Source organism: Papilio machaon, chromosome 19 (assembly GCF_912999745.1).
Source record: "Papilio machaon chromosome 19, ilPapMach1.1, whole genome shotgun sequence".
NCBI classification, from domain to species: domain Eukaryota; kingdom Metazoa; phylum Arthropoda; class Insecta; order Lepidoptera; family Papilionidae; genus Papilio; species Papilio machaon.
The window spans coordinates 6,039,601-6,064,800 of record NC_060004.1 but is presented as its reverse complement, the minus strand read 5'-3'; the positions used below and the strand labels follow the sequence as shown (position 1 = coordinate 6,064,800).

The 25,200-nt window shown below is 32.5% G+C and overlaps 1 protein-coding gene across 3 annotated transcripts in view; it reads left to right on the top strand.

The window, feature by feature from the left end:
• The first annotated feature begins 970 nt into the window (after positions 1 to 970).
• The window catches only part of LOC106709482 (homeobox protein invected), a 57,397-nt gene continuing 33,167 nt past the window's right edge, over positions 971 to 25,200 (top strand). For 2 of the 3 annotated variants that reach the window (XM_014501297.2, XM_014501295.2), the window contains exons 1-3: positions 971 to 1,212; positions 13,921 to 15,031; positions 15,353 to 15,433. In XM_014501297.2, the coding sequence (XP_014356783.2) occupies positions 13,945 to 15,031; positions 15,353 to 15,433 (1,168 nt within the window). In that variant the 5' untranslated portion in view covers positions 971 to 1,212; positions 13,921 to 13,944. Of the gene's footprint in view, positions 1,213 to 13,917; positions 15,032 to 15,352; positions 15,434 to 25,200 lie in introns of all 3 variants that reach the window. The other variant, XM_045682388.1, reaches the window with a different exon arrangement.

Sequence of the window (25,200 nt, the reverse complement as noted above, 5' to 3'; positions counted from 1 at the left end):
ATAATTTGTTGGTGTATTTTTGAAATACTTACCTGTAATTTTAATTTATTTTTCACAAGTAGAGTTTTGCGAAAAGTAATTGGCCAGCCGTAAAAATTTAGCCAAAGAATGAAGGTTGCGATAATGCCTTGTGCGCTGATCCCACGTGAGTGGAAGAAGGCCAGGGAGATGATGACCAGATATATTTTTATAATCTATTAATCTATATATATATAAAAGAAAGTCGTGTTAGTTACACTATTTATAACTCAAGATTGGTTGAACTGATTTAGCTGAAAATTGATGGGGAGGTAGCTTAGAACTAGGAGACGGACATAGGAACTTTTTTATCTTGTGTGCATTTTTTTATTCCGCGCGGACGAAGTCGCGGGTAAAAGCTAGTTATGAATAAAAAACAGTATTTTTAAGCCGTCAAATCCTAACATAGAACATTTATAGAATCTATACACTATCTATACAATAAAAGACACCGTAAATTACAAATTTAAGGCATTATAGATTAATGTGAGTTAATATAAATTGTTAAATTAATTTAATATGTTTATTTGACTAGTTTACACATGACATTAATTTTAATAATAATTAAAAAAGTTTAACAAATTAAATAGTCTTTGTAAAATAAGATAGATTGGTAAATTTTAAATTTATTTATAAAAATGACTATTTTAAAAACATTCCATATCATTTTAATGTAATATATTATATTATAAAGACATTCGTAGAGATGTGACATCTGAGAGACTGTACAATGATGAAATGACAACTTCACCTTTATTTAAATCACTAACAAACAAACAGACAATACAATATAATAAACTGTCGGACACAAAATAAAAGCACATCGGAGAAATTTCAACGTATAAATAGGTAGATGAAAAAAAGGTATCCGACTCCGCCCCGGTTTGAAGCCACGCCTTTACGTAGAGGGGGAACCCTGGCTTATTCGCCAGTCGGTTGAGGCATTCGCGGTTCGCGTACGACGTTTCAGTGAACATTCGTAAAGTTTCCATATAGAAACAAATTCAAAAATCAAATACAATTAGCAATTTAGCAACGTCAAAACGCATACGAATTTGACAGTTGTTTTTTTTTATAAAAAGGCAAAGGTTGTGTAGCCTTTCGGTTGTGTGAGTGTGTGTTAGATTATGTTGTTGTAATATTATATGTTACGAATGGCGGATTGTAGTGGGATATACAGCGTGATTTAAAAAGGTAAGGAATTTTAGTTTAATTTTTAAAGTATTAATTATTATTTTTAACGAATTAAGTACAAAATATTATATTACTTTGTAGTAGGCGTTAACCTATAAATTTAAGTACCATTTTATCGCGCTAAAAGTATCTATTTCTGCACATAAAAATAGGTAGAATTACATTATCAAGAGAAAATATATCTAAGATATAGACTCAAAAACTACTCAACTGATTTAAAAAATTATTTCTCTTGCGGAAAGCCAACTAATTAATTTCGATTGATATATGTTTTGTGTAACCATTTGTCGAACGCTAGATAATATCTTTGCCGTTATTATCTTTAATTCCCATACATTACAAATGCTAAATAAATTTATTAAAATTTCAAACTTAAACCCTTTTACTTAAAAATCCTATTGATATTGGAAAATACGGAATTTCTTTCCAATGAATCTTTTTTCCAAAAAGTCTCCTTAATAAAATTATAACCTTTATCAATGTTTAAATGTTGTAAGAAATTATAAGATAGTGCATTAGAATTTGAAATTAGTTTTTTTTTAATGTTCTAAACACAAAATTCAAGTGTCAAAAGTCAAAAAACTTTATCTCCAAATTTAACGACGCAAATAGTTTGTAAAAAAATTAAACCAGTTTTTTAAAAGCATTAGAGTTGCCTGTGATGCTTATAATTAGAAGTCAATAAAAATAAAAAATGAGAAATAATTTTAAATCAGAATTCAGTAGGAAACAAAGTCAGAAAAATTATGTTGCATTTAATTTAGTTTTTTTTATTATTGAATTATTGTTGAAATCTAGATTATGTAGTGTTCTGAACATGTAGGTACTGTTGGTACAAGTTCCATACATTGAGTTATGTAATATAAAAAAGTAGTATTATTTCCATAAAAAAAAAAATATAACAACAAGAAATAAAGAAATAAAAAGCGTGTACATTTTAAATATACAAATTTAATAATATTCTATGAAAAAAATGTAATAAAACATCGTAAAACCTCCGTAACGATATATATGCAAAGGAATAAATTAAAAAGTCGCATACAACTAAAAATAAATATTTAATCTGTGCCGAGTAATTAATCACTTGAAATAATTAATTGGTTTAACACTTTTATACTATTAAATTATTTGTACAAGTGTATTGTTTTAAATAATGCGAATTTATAGCGGACCGAAGCAGACTATATTTATGTTTATTTAAATGATTATTAATGTAGTGTAGCTGGCCAGTTATAATTTTATTCTTTTTTTGACATTTGAATTCTAAAGCATTATCAAAACGCTTTTAGATATTAATAGAAATGGCAACTTTATGCGATTTATTCGTGTTGACATTTTAATAGAATAATGGGTAAAATGAATAGCAGTTCACTTAACGATTTTTTATCGCTGTCTTTTAAATGGAAAGAAATATAATGACCATAAAAAAACGTGAAACCAAGCTTTTTTAAATTTTATGGTAGTATGGATGAAACTTAAAAAATTCATTAGATTTTGTTCGTAAATTCGTCAGCGTGGAATTAAAAAAATATAGTCTAAGTTACCTTCCAGTAAGAGTCCCGTCAAAATCAGTCCAGCCGTTTCGAAGATTACCAGGAATCAACGCGGATTTGGCTTTTTCGTTTTGGTTAGGAAGTAATAATAATTAACGTTTTGGTTATGGTTTTTCGTTAAATAAGAATGATAAAAAATAATTTTTTTCACTTTAAAACTTTTAAATTCGCATAAAATTGCAGGACGATGCACGACTTTCTTTCTATTTTCCAAAGGTTTCATTTTAATACATTCTTCTCTCATATCCATTTTAACTTAACACATTTTTAACTAAAATTTATAAGACATATAACTAAAATTATAAATGCGAAAGTTTAAATAGATGGATGTTTAAAAGGTATCTCCAGAACGGCTCAACGGATCTTGATCAACAACGGATCTTTTTTACGGAGTCGCGGGCAAAAGACCCTTTCATATAAAAGGGTTAATATTTTATTAAGAAGAATAAACCAATGATTTTTTATGTGGCAGAATATTCCAAAGACCTTAGCCTTTTAGCGTCAAATTATAAAAATAATCTGGATTCCACAAACATGTGAACAAAGTGAAATAACAATGTAAATAGCGGACATGAATGATTTATTGTTGTTATAACATAATAATTTATTGTATTTGGAATTTATCTACGCAAGAGACGTAATTTATGTTGCGTAATCGGCATTGACGATTTTTATTCTGTTGCACTTGTTACAATATAACAAAATTATTTTAATATCTTGTTTGGTTATTAATTGTAACATTTAGGTTATATTTATAAATATTTTTTTTGTTTCATAATTATTGCGCGTGACTTCATCTGCGCGAAATTAAAAAAAAAAACTAGTAATAAATATAGCATATGTCACCTCGTAATAGTGTTGTGTTGTTTCTGAATAGTGAATGAGTTTTTCAAATAGGTTCAGTAGTTTCTATAAAATCTACCAGTGACGTAGGTGAAATATTTAACTGTTGATTATTTATATCGTACAATATGAAATTGAAAGAAAAAGACTTTATAATTTTAATTTATATAAAGGTCAGAAAGTCCTAACTTTTATCGTAACTTAAATATTTGTGAAAAGGTCCTATAAATCACAAAGCTTTCGCCTTATATTAGTGGTTAGATAACAGCCCTTAAAGGATACTAGATGGCGTTAGTTGTTAGAAGTTGTTGGGTATTTGCGTTTACGCAGTCTGTTGAAATTGATAGAAAATTGGACAGCCTAGTCTATTTATTTAAATTAATTAGTTAAAATATATAATTACATTAATTAACTAAAATTTTTATGTATTGATAACTAAAGGAATTATACTTTTGAAGTTAAATATTTGTCAGATAGACGTAACTAATTTGCGCATATTCTTTAAAAAAAAATTACTTATTTTAGTGTATTCCGTCTTATAAAAAATGTTGTACTTACATTTTAATTCCTGTAAATCATAATGTACCCATATAAAATACCTATATAAAAACGTAAAAATATGTTCGGTTGTGGTTATTCTGTCTCGGCGTTTGCGTTCAACAAAAGCAGAGTACTGCAATGTCTAATATTCTACCCCAGTGTGAAAATAGCATGTTTCATGGCGAACTTGAGTTCAAAAGCTCTGCTCCGTTGACATTATTGAATACAATTTTAGTACTGATATTAATAGCGTGTGTAGAGCTAAAGAAATATGACCGCGCACTTTGAAACCCGGTTCTATTCTTGATACTGGTAGAATTTTTAATCGTTTTAGGTCTGTAGCACATTGCTGTAAAAGCGAGCCGAGACGTACCGAAACGCACGACACATGAAAACGAAAATTTAATACAAATTTCACTTACATTTCGTTTCGCTTTCGCGGCTGTGACTTATTAGAGACCTTATTTGTCTCTGGTAGGTTTTCAGCATTAAGTCTTAAGCACAACTCTCTCAGCATAACTCTTATAAAAATCTCTATCAGCCGTCATATCTGAATTCACTCCTTTTTTTTTGTAACCATCCACATTCAATCTCATTGCTTTCTTATTTACCTATGTGATAATCTCTCCGCTTATGTACCTAATATATTTATAACTCACTAACCTATTGCTTCTCAATTTCTTCATCGCTGAAACTAATTTCAAACTTCTTGTAACACATTTTCTTCGATCCAGCGCTGTCCCGACCCAGTCCCGGAACTGTCACTCCCGAAGATCTTTATCCACCTCATCCATCCAAAGATACCTGGGACTGCTAACACGCGACCACTCGGTTGTCTCATGTATGCGTTTAAAACCCCGAGCATTATCCATTTCTAAGTGGTCGAGCAAGCGGAGTCGTTGCGCTTTTAGCTTTCCAATGATGTCGGAGGCCAATGCCCAATTTGGGTTACTATTTAGTTCTTCACACAATCTTAACTTAATTCCTTCTAGTCAAACAACACATTCATCTTAACATACGTATCTCAACTAAATGCAATCTCCTTTCATCTGGAACTTTGGTGGCACAACATTCAGATTACATTACGACAGGTCTCACGATCGACTTGTAAATCTACCCTTAAGGTAGTTCATACAGAATTGTTACAAAACTTTATTAAAGTCCGGATAAGAAATACGAATCGAATTTTAAAATTACATCACCTAAAATTTTAAAACCCGTCTAACCGTTTAAGGGAAGCGTCGGTGGCTCCGAGGTTAAGCACTTGACTTGCAATCTGCAGTTTCTGGGTTCGAATCTCGTCATGTACCAATGTGTTTTTCGATTCTCGATTCACATAATATGTACCTACTTTTATCAAATGTTCTTACGGTGAAGGAAAACATCGTGATGCAACCTGCACATATCTGAGAAGAAATTCAATTATATCTGTAACCTGTTTACCAACCTACATTGGGCCAGCGTGGACTATGGCCTAGTCATTCCTAACTTGGGTAGGCTCGGAGCCCCTCAGTAGGAACATATAGTGAGCTGATGATGTTGAATCGTTTAAGATACAAGTCCAATGAAATAGAAAAAATAATTATTAAAATTGATTGCAGCCCGTCTAATGTCATTTGTTTACTAGCATCAAGTTATATATTGGTCCGTTTGTAACAAACAGATGTGCTATTTACTTGAAAAAAAAAATGCATTTTTTCTTACATTTTCCCACGACGTCCCGCTTGCTTTGTTGATAAATATTCATGAAGCAATCAAGTGAAGTCAAAGCTTGATCCAGTACAAATATGCTCAAGTAAAGTATATAACTTTATATGTAAAAAATTCTCTTACAAACTATATATGGTTAAACATATAAAACGCTTTTATATAACCTAAATTCATGTGTGTAAATGTAATTAAAGGCGTTAGGTTTAACAGTGCAGTTAACTTTGTATTTTAAATTAAATTTAATACTCTTGATATTAAAGTATACAAGAAATGTATGCAACAAACTTATAAATGAATTCGTAGAACTAGTGAAGCGACCTCTGGCCCTTAGACATCTGCAATTCCAGATACGTGTACCAGACCTTTTACCGACGGAAGAGGGAATGTTGTACATTATTAAAAAGATACAAAAAGAATATTTCCCCTTTCTATGCGTCCCCTCCTCTGTCAAATCCTTTTCTATCCTTTCCTTACAAGAAAAGGGTGAGAAGGGAACGAGGACTAAAACTAGGTCTCTAGCACGCACGCTTATAACGTGTACGTGGAATTGCTTCACGTATGTCTTCTGTGTGGTCGTGATGTTTCACCAGGCAAACTTTACTGGCATCTACTACTTTTGAAGAAAAAAATAAACAATTTAAATGTCATTCTTCTTGTTAAATGTCCTTCGGGATAACGTAATTTTACTATTACAACTCGTTTCGGGTGAGAAAACATCTTGAATTTTTTTTTGAAATTAACAAATTGAATAAATACCTTAATAAAATCAATATATATAAAAGAAAGTCGTGTTAATTACACTATTTATAACTCAAGAACGGCTGAATCGATTTGACTGAAAATTGGTGGACAGGTAGTTTAGAACCAGGAAAAGGACATAGGATAATTTTTACTCCGTTTTCTATTTTTTATTCCGCGCGGACGGAGTCGCGGGTAAAAGCTAGTTTATGATATAAATTCATTCTATAAAAGATGTTCAAATCGTTGATTGTAAAAGAATCTATTGTCCATTAATTTCTGAAAGAGATATGACCAATATTAGATTAGAGTAAATAAAATCAACCATGATTGTTTGATAAATATAATAATGCGGGTGCTAACAATATTGGGGTGGATACTATTAAATAATATTAACGTTTAATATTGGGTTTCAACTGCACAGACATCATACGCGTTGCCAAGGGAGGCAGGGGGGTTAGCTGCCTTACTAATATTATAAATGCGAAAGTTTAGATGGTCGATGGATAGATGGTTGTTTGTTAGAAGGCATCTCCGGAATGGCTCAACGGATCTTTGAAATTTGGTCCAGATGTAGAACATAGTCTGGAAGAACACATAGGCTTCATATTACGTTTTTTTAATACCGCCCGGAAGGAGTCGCGACTTATACCTAGTTGGTATATAAATTACAAAATACTAAGATCTAAATGGATAATTAAAAAATACTTGTCCATATTTCATCAAAAATAAGACTACATTATGTTAGCGTACTCTTTGGGGAAAAATTATTTTTTACTACTAGCCCCCCTCCCCCCTAATCATCGGCTGGCGACGCCCTTGAGTGACATTTGTATTGACACATATCCCTCATATTCTCAAACCAAAAACAGACGCAACAATGTGTCATCAACTGTCATGTCAGTCGTTTGTTTCTCGCAATAAAATTTCTGTTGTGATAGATGTTGTCTCCGGTTTTTTTTTATATAAATGACTAGGTTTACCCGCGACTCCGTCCGCGCGAAATAAAAAAAATGCACACAAGATAAAAAAGTTCCTATGTCCGTCTCCTAGTTCTAAGCTTCCCTATCAATTTTCAGCTAAATCAGTTCGACCGATCTTGAGTTATAAATAGTGTAACTAACACGACTTTCTTTTATATATCGACGCTGGAAAGCATAAACGCTGTAACCCTTGAAATCGCGAATATGTTTTTCACACGTTAATAATTTCAACCATTATTAAACGATAATGATTTTATTATAGGTTAGCACAAACTACACAACATTGTTAAATACCGCATGCTTGTAGACGTATCAGCTCACGAGTTATCATTTTTTGGCTCTCCTGTAAAGTTTATACTTTCGGGGTTACAGCCTTTAACGCTTTCCAGCGTCGATATATAGATATGACAATCGTAAGTTACAGTAGTGGTATTGGAAATGACGAAGTGGAGAGACAGCGTAACAGAGGCGGTTAAAAAGAGAGTTCGCGATTCATAGAAATGAGGTAACGCACAATGTGAGATAGCAAGAGAGAGGACAATTTTTTTCTCTGTTTCTCTATTTAAAATTTTCGTTTTTTATCCAGCCTCTAATAAAATGTAGTAAAGTGGATCATAAGTTTTATTCTTTCTTAAAGCAATTAAAACTTTCAAAAGTTATAGGAGTTATTATTTGTTTTGAAATAATAATAAAATGTTTAATATCTATAACTTATAAGTTTGAAATTCTTCACTTCATTTAATACCCACTGAAAAGAAATTCTTGTATTTACTAACATGCCTCAAACTACATAAATTATTAGCAAAACAATAACAAACAATTCTAACTGTTATAAACTATAGTAGAAAATATCCGAATGGTTATGTTTATTTTTCTTTTTAACGTCAATTTATAACTTGATAGCTGGCACGTTTTTATTTCTCTCAGATAAAATGTAAAAAGGTTTTATTCGGAGATGTAAGATTAAAATGTTAATTTTTTTGATGCGAATGTTTCGATTATCTACACTTAATTATCTGTGACACTTTAGCAAAATTATGTTGTTTATGTTTTACAGTATTTAATTGAGTTGTCGTTATGTTTAAGTAATTTTGAGACGCATTATAATTATTTAAATATTTAGTATATGTTGTATAGGTATGTTAGAAAAATTAATCTTTCATTCAATAAAACCAAAAATAAAGTTTAACTTAATTCTAAAATGCAATGAACGTGTATTCTAACTGGTTTCCAACTGTGTTTACGCTAGTTTACTAGTTTTGACGACACGTATTTAGTAAATTTATACCTTATTCTAAGGCAAGTAAAGACTGATTTGTCAATTATAAGACTAGTATGCAGTCGAATGTTACATTTCCATACACGCGATGTTGTTAATTATTTCTTTAGAAGTTAATAGCTCAGGTGTCGATGGCCGGCGGTAGGTGACGACGCCATTTTGAAAAAAAAAGAAAGGAATTTTTTAAAAGTACTAAAAACCTAATTAAATAAATTGCTGGAAACGTGGATCTGATGCACCGTTTTGTTAAAAAAAAGAGATAAAATCTAACTGGCCAGTGTTGAATTAAAAAAAATGTGTTTAAAATATATCATAGGGATTGAACGTTCTTTTTTTAAACATTATTGATGTTTTAATTACGCTTTGAGTCTTTTTGCTGCAAGAAATAATATTTTATGACATGTCAAATTGAAAAAGCCAGTAGTTTTTACTCTACTGATAAACGGGTAATGTTTTCGCGCGTATTTAGTTTGTTTTATATGTAAATTCCATTGTGACGACCTAAAAATTCTAAATTAGTGAAATGAGTTCGAATCTCACTCGACATAACTTTTTTGTTTATGTAGCAAAATTATTTTTTCGATCTTTTCGAGTATATTCTAAAATAAGAACTGTTACATATGAGACACTAAAAATAAAAAATAAACTCTTTTTTATATCATAAGGAGGCAAACGAGCAAACGGCCACCTGGATTCGCCGCAATAGCGAGGCGACCGTTGCCTATAGACATCAGCAAATGCAGATGCGTTGCCTATCTTTAATCAACGGAGAAGGGGACGCACAGAAAGAGGATATTTTTCTTCCTGTGCGTTCCCTCTTCCGCTAAATCCACTTCCCCTTCCCATCCCTTCCTAATAAGAAAAGGGTGGGAAGGGAAAGAGGACTAAAATTAGGCCTCCGGAACCACACTCATCAGACGAAACGCGGAATTGCTTCCACTTCACACCTGTGCTTTCAATGCAGCCAATAGATGGCGTTATATCGTCCATTAGATCCTCAGCCAGTCTGGTTTCTTGACATAACTAAGGTTAGGTTATTAACTATTGTTAGGACTGTTGAGGGTAGTCTCACAAAAGGTTTTATAAGGAAGCGTGCGCTGCTGCTCATGGCAGTCTCTTTCCATCCGTCATTGCGGAACGTCTGACATTTTTGTTTATTTACGTTCGGTTTGAGGTTACTATTGCGAGGATTATTTAGAAGTAGAGTTAAATTCACTATTTCGCTGTTAGTTTATTTCTTTTAAAATACTTTTGCATCAAATATCTAACACTATAATAAATGTATGTATTAAGTGATATGTGATATTCCTAAAATAGTTTAGTTTACGATTGAAATTCTAACAAAGAAAACAACAAGATATTAGTAATATAGTTAAGTTGTAAGATTTTTTATGGATTTAATTACAATAATCTAATCGATTGGAAATTATAATGTCCAATACGGCCTATTTAATCTTAAAAGCCTATTGGGAATTTTGCTTTACTGTTGTCAGGAATTTTGTAATATTTATTCGGAAAGTTAATTAATTTAAATTTGTTCGTATAATTCATGACGGGCCTTTTTGAGTCCTCTTAGACCTAACTACACCGTATATGTACGATTTTATGTTCTTCAACCGTATTAACACGTCAAATGAGCGACTCATGGTCATCATTAACAACATATAAAAAATATTTTAACTGTCACTTTGAAATGTCAAAGTTTTCGCGCCGTTCCGCTGGCGGGAAAATTCCTAGATGTTATTTACACAAACACGTGATATTTTAACAGTGTAAATGACACTGTTTGTATAAAATTTTACATTAAACTGTACATATGTCGGGTTTAAGTACAAGTGCTTTGACTTTTAAGAGGCAGGACCTGTCAAACGCGTATTCCCTGTCAAATAATTCATGCTTGTGTGCTCGGTTTGTGTTCGTAAATTTTTAAGTGAGTATGCGTTTATAAATAGTTTGTGGTTCTCACTTTTTTGCCATGTCCATTTCTGTATATTCAATGCTTTTGTAAAATCATTAATAATTGAATTTAACAGACATAATGTTGTTTTCAATTTATATCACTAGCTTGTATGTTGCGTGTTACTGCCATCTTGATACGAGTCATTTAAATTGAAAAATTATATGTCTGTCTGGTTATCTCTTAGGTTATATTTCAACCAATAAATTCTATTTATAATTGACAAGAGAAAGCCTATGCCTAATGACTAGAAAAAAGAAATACCAATAAAAGATTATTTAAAACACGATTCCTCTGCCAAAATAAATGTATTAAATAAATTGTCATCATTTTAATTCTCTTAACGTGGGTTTCTGAGATCGAAAACCCTGTTTAAAACATATTGTTACCACTATTTTGTCATCATCAGTTCACTATACGACCCCATTGAGTGGCTCGGAGCCTTACCATTATTCTATACTAAGTTAGGGGTGACTAGGCCATAGTCAACCACGCTGACTCAGTGCGTGTTGCAGTGTGTTGGTTGACTTCACACATATCATTGAATTTCTTCACAGATATGTGCAGATTGTCGTAAGAATACAAACAGTGTATAAACAAATTATTGCTTTTTGGAACTATCAATAAGAAAGTCGTATCGATTAACTTCATCATCATCAGCTCACTATACGTCCCCACCGAGGGGCTCGGAGCCTACCCCAAGTTAGGGGTGTCTATGTCATAGTCAACTATGCTGGCTAAGTGCGGGTTGACTTCACACATATCATTGAATTTCTTTTCAGATATGTGCAGGTTGCATCACGATGTATTCCTTCACCGTAAGAACGTCGTATCAATTAACACCACGCGTTTATTCGCGAATGTATTAACGATAGTAATAAAATTAAATAAATAAATATATTAATAATAATTTATCAGAATAATGATACTTTTAGTATCGGATATAGAGTATATAAATAACAAACCTCTAACACCTCGGGAAATTGCAAAATCGTGATAATAAAATAAAACAATTCAATTTCGCTACACTTTACACGTAACCCAACTACACGGGTACTTAGATGTCCGGTGTAAATCTTATTTCATAGAAAATAGAGTTCAATTTCCAATATTCCAATGCTCATCGTAACTTGGTTAAGTTCTTAAACCGGACAAAGTTAAGTGTGCTATAAAATTGGACCTTATATCCAGGTGGTAAGGTTGATAATTGTTTGTTATAAGTCAGAGTTGTGACGCGGTGGGCAGATTAAACGAAATGTCTGGTTTGGCTGCGCGCGCGCCGCTACGTGTGTGGTCTGCCTGCGGATCGTTAGGGAGTATGCTCTACTTCAATATTTACTGAAGTTAAATCCTATTGGTTACTGAGCCCAATGTATATTTTTGCCTGTGTTATTGTTTGATTAAATTATAGTATTTTTTAAACACTATCAGTATATTTATCATTTTTTAAATCAAACTTTATTTTAAAAAAAAAAATCGATGTGTTATATAAATGAAAAGACTTAATTTATTGACGTAGTATATATAATCCTATATAAAACATTTGTAAAAGTTTATTTCAATTTAGAGTTTTCTTTAAATTATCACTAGATGGCGTTGATAAATCTTATAAAGATTGTAATGAAATATAGCATATTGCAAGCGTTATTTATATTTACACTTAATACTTTTGCATGTTCACAAATATTGTTCAAAAACATTTTGTTTACGTATTGGACCATAGAACGGTTCGAAAGTTGTAGGAAAATGACGATAAGTTTGACTAAGCAGGGATCTAGTTCTAACTGATGCCAGATATTTCATAGATATGAAACGTCAATGATAGTTAATTACCTTAAGTTCAATAGAAGTTTATTATATACCTTACTTTATCTTCCTAGGTCACTACCTATACAGAGGCAGAAGACGTCAAAAGTTCGCCACCATCTAGCTATATTATTGTTAGTTTATTGTGTAATAAAAAATTACATTTTTTTTTAGTAGAGCAACCTTACGACCACATATCTTGCAACCAGTTTGGTCTCCCCGGTGACCGCAACCGCAGCATCCTCCGAGCGGTTAACTTGTTATAATTATTGGCCGACTGTGTTTTATGCGACTTAATGCGGATAAGCCATAAATTTGCATATCAATATCATCGATTCTATGTAAAGCCTACCACTTTACTTTAAGTATTAAGGATTATGAATAACCACGGCATTTAAAACTTGATGAATTCCATTTTAGGTGCATTATGAAATTGTTTTTTAACTACGATTAAAGGGACTATATTGTGTTCTTAATTGTCAAACTTATTATGATTCAAATAGGATTCCTGTGAGGAGTTTATTTTGAACTGATAAACATCACATACAATGTTTTTCAGTCTCTACAGCGCCTTTTAATATAGATTTAGTGAGAGAAATCTTTTAAAAAAACATTAAACGATTTTACATAGGATAGATAGTATTTCAAAAATACATATAACTAATATTATAAACTAGCTTTTACCCGCGACTCCGTCCGCGCAGAATAAAAAAAATAAATAGAAAACGGGGTAAAATTTATCCTATGTCCTTTTCCTGGTTCTAAGCTACCTGCCCACCAATTTTCAGTCAAATCGATTCAGCCGTTCTTGAGTTATAAATGGTGTAACTAACACAACTTTCTTTTATATATATAGATATGCGAAGGTATTTTAATAACGGTTGCATAGTTCTCCATGAAATTTGACTAGCCTGGAAGAGCACATAGGCTACTAATTAAGTTTTTTTTTTACATTCTATGCTGACGAAGTAAACTACACTCACTACCTCAATAATATGCATAATATATTGAGTCAGTTGTTACATATTTTTGTTATGACAACTGAATGACGATATAAGGAATAACATATAAGAGGTGTCGGATATCGACTGTTCGAGTATTGTAGTTTGTAGCGACCTTTAGACAAAATGTCAGGGCGTTCACACCTTTTTTGATTTCCACAAATGATCTCCGCCTTGGCATTTATTAAAAAGATCAGTTAATATATTGTAATAAGTTCATAATTCTGTCCTGTATATTAAAAATACTGCTGCATGTGTTATGAAAATAAAGTTTGTATATACTTTCTCTTGCTTTAAGATGGCGTAGAACTCCGACTTCAAGATGGCAGCGGTGTCGACAACCGTACACCTACAGGACACCAGAATAAAGATTCAGGATCACAGCGATGAAGACCATGAGCCATATTCACCAACCACCAGGGATACAATCAGCCCTGAATACAACGAAGAGGATAAATCCGAAGATAGAACAATACATACATCATCTTTCTCCATACATAACGTTCTAAAGAAAGAACGAGACACAAGTAGCCCAGAGAATGTCTTCTCAACAGATAAACTCTTACAGAATACGCCAAATTTCGATGATAGTCAAAACTCAAGAACGTCTGAAAGCGTCAGTCCTAGGCTTGAAGATGATGATACGAATGGTAATGAATACAGAGCTGAAATAAGTGTGGATGATGAAAATTCCTGCTGCAGCGATGACACTGTCTTATCCGTTGGTAACGAGGCTCCAGTGTCCAGTTACCATGACAACGAGAAAAGCAGTCCGGACCCCTCGCACGGTCTATCCTCTTTTAAACACATTCAGACACATCTGAACGCGATCTCACAACTTAGTCAGAATCTTAATGTGAACCAACCTTTACTTCTCCGACCGAGTCCTATCACTCCAAACCCTCTTATGTTCCTAAACCAACCGTTACTGTTTCAAAATCCACTAAACCAAGTGGATTTAAAATCCGGGGTGATGCCAAATAGAATGCCGATGCCACAGAGCAATTTAAACCTTAATACGCAGCATTTCGGTTTAAATTTCGGTCTAAGAATGAAAAACCAAACGATGGAAACGCGTCATCGAAGCGATGAGAACAGACGCGTTAATTATGTTACGCCGAAATCACCAGATAATGAATCTGGAAGAGATTTTATAAATCAAAATTGTTTAAAATTTAGTATAGACAATATTTTGAAGGCTGATTTCGGAAGACGAATAACTGACCCGTTGACGAAAAGAAAGTCTTTAAAGTCAAGGTCCTTTGAGGCTAAAGTACCTGTAAAAGAGGCTTCGTTGCCCTCTAAACCGGAAGTGCTTGAGGCTAGAGTGCCGGAGGTTAAGCCTACTGATAAAGGAGCTATTGACCTATCGAAAAGCGACGACGGTTCGAGCAACCAGAGTAGTACAAGTAAGTTGTAACATTTAACAATATTTTAAATTACAATGAATCAAATTTATATCAATCCAGAATTTTTATTAAACCTGTTGATATTGAGGCCTTAAATCAGTTACAGGATTATCATTTCCACAGGCTAATTAGTTTCACGTTAGAATATGGAAAAATTACAACTAAAAGCGCATGAATACTTTAATAGTGTTTGTTCATTTTGTTTCTTAGAATGACTTAAAGATATTTTTTTACAGCTTTTTGAAGATTGTCAATATCACAAAAGCCTTTTACATTTATTCTCATTATTTTTATCTTCAATTAATTATATCTATGTTGTAGGCACAACGACTGGCGAAAACGGACCAATGGTGTGGCCGGCATGGGTGTACTGCACCCGCTACAGCGACCGGCCCAGTTCGGGTGAGTGTTACTACAATAATTGTTCACTTAGTTCAAATATGTCAATAACTATGTACAAAACTAGTGCTAGTTATAAAAGATTAAGGTCCATAAATACGTAATTAATTTTAAAATTCGCATGACGTTGCGGTTAAAAACACTACCATAATTTTTGGGTGCAGAGAACTTAGCAAGAAAATTGAGGTTATGTGACAGTTATCGCTACATGGCTGCCAACATGCTGGCATGTGTTCGTGTCTGCAGTTGGCAGCACTGCTCTTAAATAAGCATTCATAAAGCTAATAATGTAATGGAAACCGCAGAATGCGATGTTGGTACCTCTGTACTTGCCCTCTGGTGTTATACCTATGTTTGCTAACCGTGGGTTTCTGAGTCCAAAATCTCTGTATAAAATATGATATTATCTCTGTGATTATCGTTGAGAGCGTCGGTGGCTCAGGGGTTAAGCACTTGACTTGCAATCTGCAGGTCCTGGGTTCGAATCCCGCCATGTACCAATGTGTTTTTCGACTCTCGATTTACATATGTACATTTATCCGACGTTCTTACGGTGAAGGAAAACATCGTGATGCAACCTGCACATATCTGAGAAGAAATTCGAAAGATATGTGTGAAGTCAACCAACCCGCACTGGGCCTGTGTGGTTGACTATGGCCTAGTCACCCCAAAACTTGGGGTAGGCTCCGAGCCCCTCATTGGGGACGTATAGTGAGCTGATGATGATGATTATCGTTGACAACACAGAGATAGCAATATGTTTTAAACGGAGATTTTGGATTCAGAAACCTATGGTAAGTTGATAAGTATCATTACGAATTAATAATATGCATATAAAAGTTCACATCACACCCCTAACTTAGGATAAGCTCCGAGCCCATGAATATCAAAGTTGCTTAATCAATTACGTATTTACAAAAAATTCCTTAATTTCATATTTCATACAGATATTGAATTCTGAATCGCTGATTCCTGAACCCTATATTCAAAAAGCTGTAATCTCTAAAACCATTTTGGCTAATCTTTGTTTCCCTAGACGTTCTAACATATAAAAAGCTTTATTACAAGATCATAAACCGCAAAACAGCTTGTGAGGTACTTAGGCAACCCCGCACGAAGTAAGGGCGTGTAATGAAGTGAATAGGGCAAATAATTTGATAACTCCCCCCTTGGGGATGTTACAACGGATAAGAGAGGCGGAACCCTTAGCTTATTTACCAGCTACTGAAGAAAGTGTCGTTGCTTAGTATGTGTTTCATAATGACTGTTCATGTCTAAAAATCCTTTGGATGGGAAAAATAACTTATTCAGACCTTGGCGCATTCGTTATTGAGCTTTGACAGATGTTGATATTTTGATGGTAAAGAAAGGAACGTCTTTTCAAAGTCTAGCTCGAATTCGAGGTTTTGTTTTATTTTAAATCTTGAACGATCATGGAATTAAAAAAATATTTTTTATTTTATAAACGCTATTTGTTGGCAAAGATAAAAAGCTTGTATCACACAATCTCCGTGCGACGGCTCGGGGGAGTCCAAAGTAATTGAATTAGAAATCATTAGGCATGAAAAGTAATGTAGCTACCTACTTCATAAATATTTATCAGCGCCCCTCAGAGGGCCGATATAAAAATTGCTTTCTAGTGATGTGCCACTTGTGTCGATAGTTTTATTTGTTTTTATTTTTGTCACGTATTTACGACAAAACTGCATATTTATATAAACAAAACTTACTAATATCATAAATGTGTATGTTTGGATGGATGTATGGATGCTTGTGACCATGTAACTCCATAATTTCTGAACGGATCTTGATGAAATTTGGAAAACAGATAGATTATACTTAGGAATAGGAATAGTATAGATTTTTTCTCGTATAATCAAGCAACCAAGTAAATACTCAGTTTTTTTATTGCACTAGGACGTACTCGCGGGCTGCATCTAGTGTTGCTATAAAAATCAATATTGTAATTAAGTACACTGTTGCTAAGTGGTACATTACGTGACATTGGTCACGCCACTCGATTCCGTACCGATTGATGGAATCGAATTAATTCATATCGATTTTCACAGTAATCGAGAGGCTATTCGATTGTTATGAATTAAATAATAATTGACATTTATTACTATTACGATGTCTAGAATTAAACCTGACAGTATGTAACAAACCGTTACAAATATTGCTGTCTCATTTGTTTTTCAAGAAGAACGATAGAGAGGACTATATATGTAGTATTGCGATACAAAACCAATGTTACAATTTCTCAGACGTAAATGAAATATTTTTATAACATACTAGCTTTTACCCGCGACTCTGTCCGCGCGGAATAAAAAATAGAAAACGGGTTAAAAATTATCCTATGTCCTTTTCCTGGTCCTAAGCTACCTGCCCACCAATTTTCAGTCAAATCGATTCAGCCGTTCTCGAGTTATAAATAGTGTAACTAACACGACTTTCTTTTATATATATAATAGCTTTTACCCGCGACTTCGTCCGCGCGGAATAAAAAAAATGCTCACAAGATAAAAAGTTCCTATGTCCGTCTCCTAGTTCTAAGCTACCTCCCCATCAATTTTCAGCTAAATCAGTTCGATCGAACTTGAGTTATAAATAGTGTAACTAACACGACTTTCTTTTATTTATATAGATTTATCGAAATTGTTTAGTTTGGAGGATAATACTTTCCCTGTGACCTTTTACATATTGATACAATTTGATGTCCATGTTTTATGTAAATGTTTCTGCAATGTGAACACACATTGAGTAATCAGAGAAAGAACTTTTAGATGAACTCATTTCTATGTAACGGTTGAAAAAAACAACCATATAAAATAAATAACTTCATTGTTTTCCCTATGGGTACGGGACTGGTGTCCAAACTAAGGTGATACCCTGTGTGAAGGATCACCAGGCCCCTGCTCCACAGATCACAAAATATACAATTGAAATTAAATATAGTACAATCAAATTTTACAAAGTGATTATGATTTTAATTAGTTATGTTAACATTGTTTATATTTTTCTACAGAGCTTTGCTATTAAGAGTTACAGTGTGATTGTGTGTGTATGTGTGTGTATGTATTAGGTGTGTGTTATGTTCGTATTACAGTTAATGTGCATAACTCAAGCCATTCCTGTTAATTGCAAAAATAAGAGACGTCTAATTGTCACAATAGAATGCTTATGTAGAAATCTTTAAATGTTTCCGAACAATTATATTTGGAATAAAAACATCGCAACTACAAGCGCGTCTTTTATGTACGCTTCATTACACAAGTGCTTCAAGTATTTAAATAAGAAAAAAACATGACAGCAATACGCTTTCACGAACAAGCCGTTGCATAGACAATTTTATTGACATCTGACAGCTGTTGTACTACATCGCCTTTTTTAGCCCTAAAAGCCAAACTAGTAACAAATGATCACTGTGACAGTGTCAGAAAGTAGGAGAATGACCTATTCGACCTAGAAAATTACAGCTGTTGGAAGTATTTGCAACCTCCAATGCGATTCTCCCTGGGTTTTTGTGACTGAAATCTCAGTTTAAAACATATTGCTATCTTTGTTTGTCAAAGACATTGAGAGAGATGATATCTATATATATAAAAGAAAGTCGTGTTAGTTACACTATTTATAACTCAAGAACGACTGAATCGATCTGACTGAAAATTGGTGGTCAGGTAGCTTAGAACCAGGAAACGGACATAGGATAATTTTTACCCCGTTTTCTATTTTTTATTCCGCGCGGACGGAGTCGCGGGTAAAAGCTAGTTCTTTATAAAGAGATTTTGGTCTTAGAAACGGTTAGTCATATATATTGTTGTCGAAAACCAACTATAGATGGCGTAGAAATAATGAAAATCATAATGTATTATCTTCTTCTTTTACTTTGGTATTATTTGCACTATTCCTTTTTAATAATATACATAATTCGCTAACTATAGATAGCTCCATCTAACGGTTGAAGGGTGAACTAAATTGTTCAGAATTGTAAAATACTATGGTTTTTAAATCAAGTTTTCTGACACAACGTTTAGTTATTCGGGATAGTACAGTCAGAAAAACAAGATAATTAAGGAAGGCATCGTAGCGGAAACTGTTGTATTATATTACAAATGTATTCAATGGTCTTTTATAGTAAATCGTAGCTAACTGTAACTTAGTTCTTTAGCTTAAAGTCTTGTTTGCTTTGTAAATATTAATCTTTCCATAATATCTTGAAAATTTTAAAAGTTCTAATTATAAACACTTCTTCTGCCGACTGTACAACTTATCACGATTAGCAGCTGAGACCAAAAATCTCTAAAACATTTTTACTTTCTTTAGTAAAGCTTTTCAAAGCTAAAAATTATCTATTCTTTAAAGGACAAAACCATCTGACATACAAAGTAATTCAAATAATTTTGATTTGAAATAAATCTCGTAATTAATAAGTTAAATAATATTTCAGACACTTTTCTCTATATCTGTACATCTTAATTAATTTGATTACGAATTGTTTACAGCATATTACAAAACTTGTATAGTAAAATGTGGATTATGTTGGTTTTACAACAGTTAATGCGTTCCGTTTCAGACAATGACTAATGTGGCAACTACGTGTTGTAAAGATAAAACAGGATAACTTCATTATAAGATAAAAAACGTGTTTGTTAATTAAATTAAATGTTTAATATTAATATAAATAAATCATAAATGTATTAAAAATGTGATTCTATTTAATTGAATAATTAGTAAGACTTTATTCAGGAAAATTAAGTGATAATTTTTTTGTGTTATAAAATTAACTTTATCTTAAAGTATGTTTGCGTCTTAATTGATTCTGCTATTTTATTATTTAATGATAGGCGGGACAGCAATTTGCATGATATGCTAGGGTTGTCACGTCGTGTTTCCCGTTGGGCCGTTCAACCTACCGATCGGTATATAAAAATTTTTAGGTTATTTTTTTACTTTTTAAAAAGCGGTATTATATGTTGAGACACAATGATATAGCGTGATAAAATACATACCAAAGAGATCTTACTAATATTATAAATGCAAATGTTTAGATAGATGGATGGATGGATGTTTAAAGGTATCTCCAGAACGGCTACATGGATCTCGAAAATTGGTATACGTGTAGAACATAGTCCGAAAGAACAAATAGGCTACTAATAAGGTTTTTTCTTTAATTCTGCACGGACGGAGTCGCGGGCGACAGCTAGTTACTTATAAAGTGCAATATGATTAAACAATACAATATACAGTGTCATCTAAACTTCAATACATCTCGGAATATCGTAAATATTGTAAAGAACACTAATTTAAGTATGGCAAAGATGTTTTTTCGTGGCTGTGGTGTCACCTAGCATACTAGCACTAAATTAAGACAAGAGGCATTGCTGTATTTTGTTCTTTTTTTGAATACTATTGATTGGTAACCCTAAGTGCAGTTATTACAAAATATTAAATTGATAGTGAGCGTTGAAAGTAATAGAATTATTATCCGCAATAATTACTCGTAATCGTTGGCTTTGAGCTCGCCGCCGTGTTGCGGAAACATGACTTCATTAACATAATTAAGGGCGTCTACACACGAATAAATTTATTATTAAAAAAAAACCTTTGCGAAGTACTCTTATTCAGTACAGACAGTATTATTGTTTTACAACGTAATTAGGTCTAAAAATTATAGTATTTTTTCGTCTACTGGCATTTTAAGACTTCAACTCATTTACCATTTTTTATAACGACAAAGTGTTCTTGTACCCTAAACAAATGAAAAGTAAACTAATAAATAACCTGTCATGTAAAATTAAATCTTACTACACATAATTTAATGTCGACAATCGAATGAACTTGTAATATTAATACTGTTCTCTATAATGCACGCTTAATTAGTTACGGTACTTATCTTGTGTGCTCGCAGTTTTTAATTATTTTAAATTGTTATAATCAATTTCGCGTGACATTTGATCGATTTTGTGAGAAAAATAAAATACAATAAAGAATTAATTAAACGTAAAGATCGATCGATGAACATCTTTTTTAATGTAATATTTTTTTAGCTATAATAAGTAACCATCCCTTTTAACTGTCAGTAACTAAAGAAACAGTTGGCACTTTAATTACACTAAGCAACATAGGTATAGAAATCTATTCTAAAGAGCCGTTAATAAAAAATATTTTAAACGATAAAAAAAACAATTGGTTATGAATATATTTTAACAATTGTCGATAAGTCATCAACACGCGATCGCACATCCCTAATCCTCGCCCTATCTAAACATCTGTTTTCACGCTTCGAATTGCAATTCACTATAAGATAGACTCAGAACTAAACTTTGCACGCGACTCCGCTTGCACTCAGCGATTGAATTACTTAACATATTGAGGGTGTGTAGGACCATAGGGTCCCTAAAGATGATTAAGGACAGACACTGGCTCACCACTACCACACTGGAGCTCAGGCGCACGTCCGCTTCGTACCGCGTTCGTCACTCAACTACCCAGAGACAGCTGTGCCTTCCAGTGTGGTACATGAGATAGTGAATTGTATCTATTCCATAGACACAAACACTACATCCCTTCCTTGTTAACAAGTTTTATTTTATTATTATTTTCAACTCAATGAACATCTTATATATATTTTTTACTGTAATTATAAATTAATAATTTCCAACCAGATTGTTTCATTCATTAATGTTTGATGTATCTTCATTTAAATTTCCATTACATTTCCATTCCCCTTCCACTCTTTTTAGATGTGTAACGTTCATTCTTAGTATTTGTCCAGTTTCTTCATTCCTTACCGTGACATGTAGTTCCGACTACATGAGGCGTAGAGATAAATGTACTTGCAAGTTTGTTTGTCCTATCTAATTCTTTAACATAAATTTCGAGTCCTCTGGGGCAACCTCAATTCCAATTGAATGGAATTCTCTGTAGTCAGCAATAGAAGTGTTCCAATTTAATGGTAACCGAAGTGTTTCCAATTTAATGGTAACCTAAGTGTTTCCAATTTAATGGTAACCGAAGTGTTTCCAATTTAATGGTAATCTAAGTGTTTCCAATTTAATGGTAACCTAACTGTTTCCAATTTAATGGTAACCTAACTGTTTCCAATTTAATGGTAACCTAAGTGTTTCCAATTTAATGGTAACCGAAGTGTTTCCAATTTAATGGTAACCGAAGTGTTTCCAATTTAATGGTAACCGAAGTGTTTCCAATTTAATGGTAACCGAAGTGTTTCCAATTTAATGGTAACCGAAGTGTTTCCAATTTAATGGTAACCGAAGTGTTTCCAATTTAATGGTAACCGAAGTGTTTCCAATTTAATGGTAACCGAAGTGTTTCCAATTTAATGGTAACCTAACTGTTTCCAATTTAATGGTAATCTAAGTGTTTCCAATTTAATGGTAACCTAAGTGTTTCCAATTTAATGGTAACCTAACTGTTTCCAATTTAATGGTAACCTAACTGTTTCCAATTAAATGGTAATCTAAGTGTTTCCAATTTAATAGTAATCTAAGTGTTTCCAATTTAATGGTAACCTCAATTCCAATTGAATGGAATTCTCTGTGTTCATTGACACTGTATTAATCCAATTTAATGTATTCACATCTACTGAAAATCATTACCACCAATTTAATTTTTTGATTACCGAACCCCAACTAATGAACTTTATAACAAACAAAATTACTTAATGTCACTCAAATGTTTAAATTTAGGACTTGTACTCTCATAATGAACATAACAAATAAAAACATTAAGTCTAACATTAAACTCGAAAAAAGAGATAACAAACATAACTGACGTAACAAACACAAATTAAATCTATTACTCCGCGAACTATCTATGGAATAAAACTATTTCGTTCGAAGGCCTTCAAATGTTTAACAACTGTCAGACGAGATAAAGAATTGTAACAATGTTAATGCTTTCAAAAATAAACTTAAATCATAATCATCGCTGAACTGTAATAATCTCTCAATATTTTCTACATATATAACTTTGTCATTTCTGTCAAGTTAGATTCTCTTCTATAGTTGTGTTAAGGTTTATTTTGCTTTATATTGATCCTGTATTCTGTATCTATATTACGTATTAACCCGCAAGCCTGTATGATATACATATTTATTTTTCGGGTATATCAATAATTGTTCAGCATAGTTTAATAACATTTAAAAACTTCACAAAACATTTGTTTATAGCAAACACTTTAAACTTACACCTTCCTTACAACGCACAGAAAAATAAAAATAAATGCAATTATTCATAACTATTTTTTTTTTTATAAAATTACGAGCACGGATTTACAGAAGTTGTTTACGCACGGCGGTACGGTTCCGACCATATCTACTCCTTTTTTTTCCTTTTCATTGTAAGTGAAGCATTGTGTTTTTTTTTTTTTAATGAGAAATAAAGATCTTTAAACCTAAACCTAATGGTAGTCATAAAAATTAATTAAATTAAAAGAAATTTACATCATCTGATTAAATGATGTACTCATCGAACAACGCCATCAGAAGTCATGTCGTCATAACAAGAACAATGTTTACATTTCCGTGCATGTTACTGTACAACCAACTTAATGGATATCTGCAATAATTAACAACTGATATAGGAGAACGGTAGGTCTTGTTGCTAACAAACATTTTACGTATAATTTAGATATATTTTGTAGAACAGAAAATACAAAACAAAACAACAAAAGTGTGAGTCATTGTCACTATCAGTGGCTGCAATGAACTCGCCCTCGAAGATATACTATGATCGCCATGAATAGTACGAAGAAAAGTATATAGATTAACCTTAAATTAAGTTGAAATCTAAATTTTTTTCAATATTTTGCATAATAATATGCATTATTATGCATAAATTTCATATAAACCAAACGGCTATGCCAATAAAGTATTTACTATTTAATCACGATAATTATGCATTATTCAAATGCACACTTAGCTAATCCATTTCCTTTTCTTTTTTTTCTTTTTTTTTGAATTGCAGTTGTTGCTTTACTAAGTATCAATGTTATCATAAGTCATAAGATCATTGGTTTAAGTATGTATCAATTCACTAATCACTCAGCGTTCCGACCGACGCCATGATGTATTATCAAGCCGGCATATCAACAACACTCAAGCTTAATGTCAAAATAGAATATTGAATTAAATAATTGAAAAATTTTGTATGTTGAAACTAACCCGAATAATAATAATAAATTAATAATAATATCATGTAGCATCGAATCTTATCCCTATTCTTTCGTTTAAAGAAAAGTTCTGAAGGGGTCTTTCCTGTTACTGAGTGAGGAGTAGAGTTTATACATCATAAAATACTAATATAATATTTCTCTTATATTCGTGTCTCTTTTTTCGCTTGCACTTATTCTAAGGTACTTTAAGATATCCCTATTTTGAAGCTCGACTTACCCATTCATTTGCGGCCAATATGGAACAGTACTAAAAGTTTAATGTTGCAATCTTCACAAAAAGTTTTAAACTCTTCATTTACAAACTGCTGGCTCATTTACAATCTGTAGTGATTGAATTTGGATAGCCCAGTCGACTAAAGAGTTCCTTCAGGATGTTAATAATTTGTGAACCTGTTATGGTCCTGGTCACAGGTGGGCACAGTTAAGCAAAAGTTAACTTCGTTAATCTTTAATTCGTTAAATAAAAATGTAACTTCGTTAATCGTTAAAGCCTTTAATTACTAAAAATTTAACGCAAGTTAAGGTTGACAGTTAAAGTTAATTTTTGTTTATATTATAAGGGACAATCAGGCAA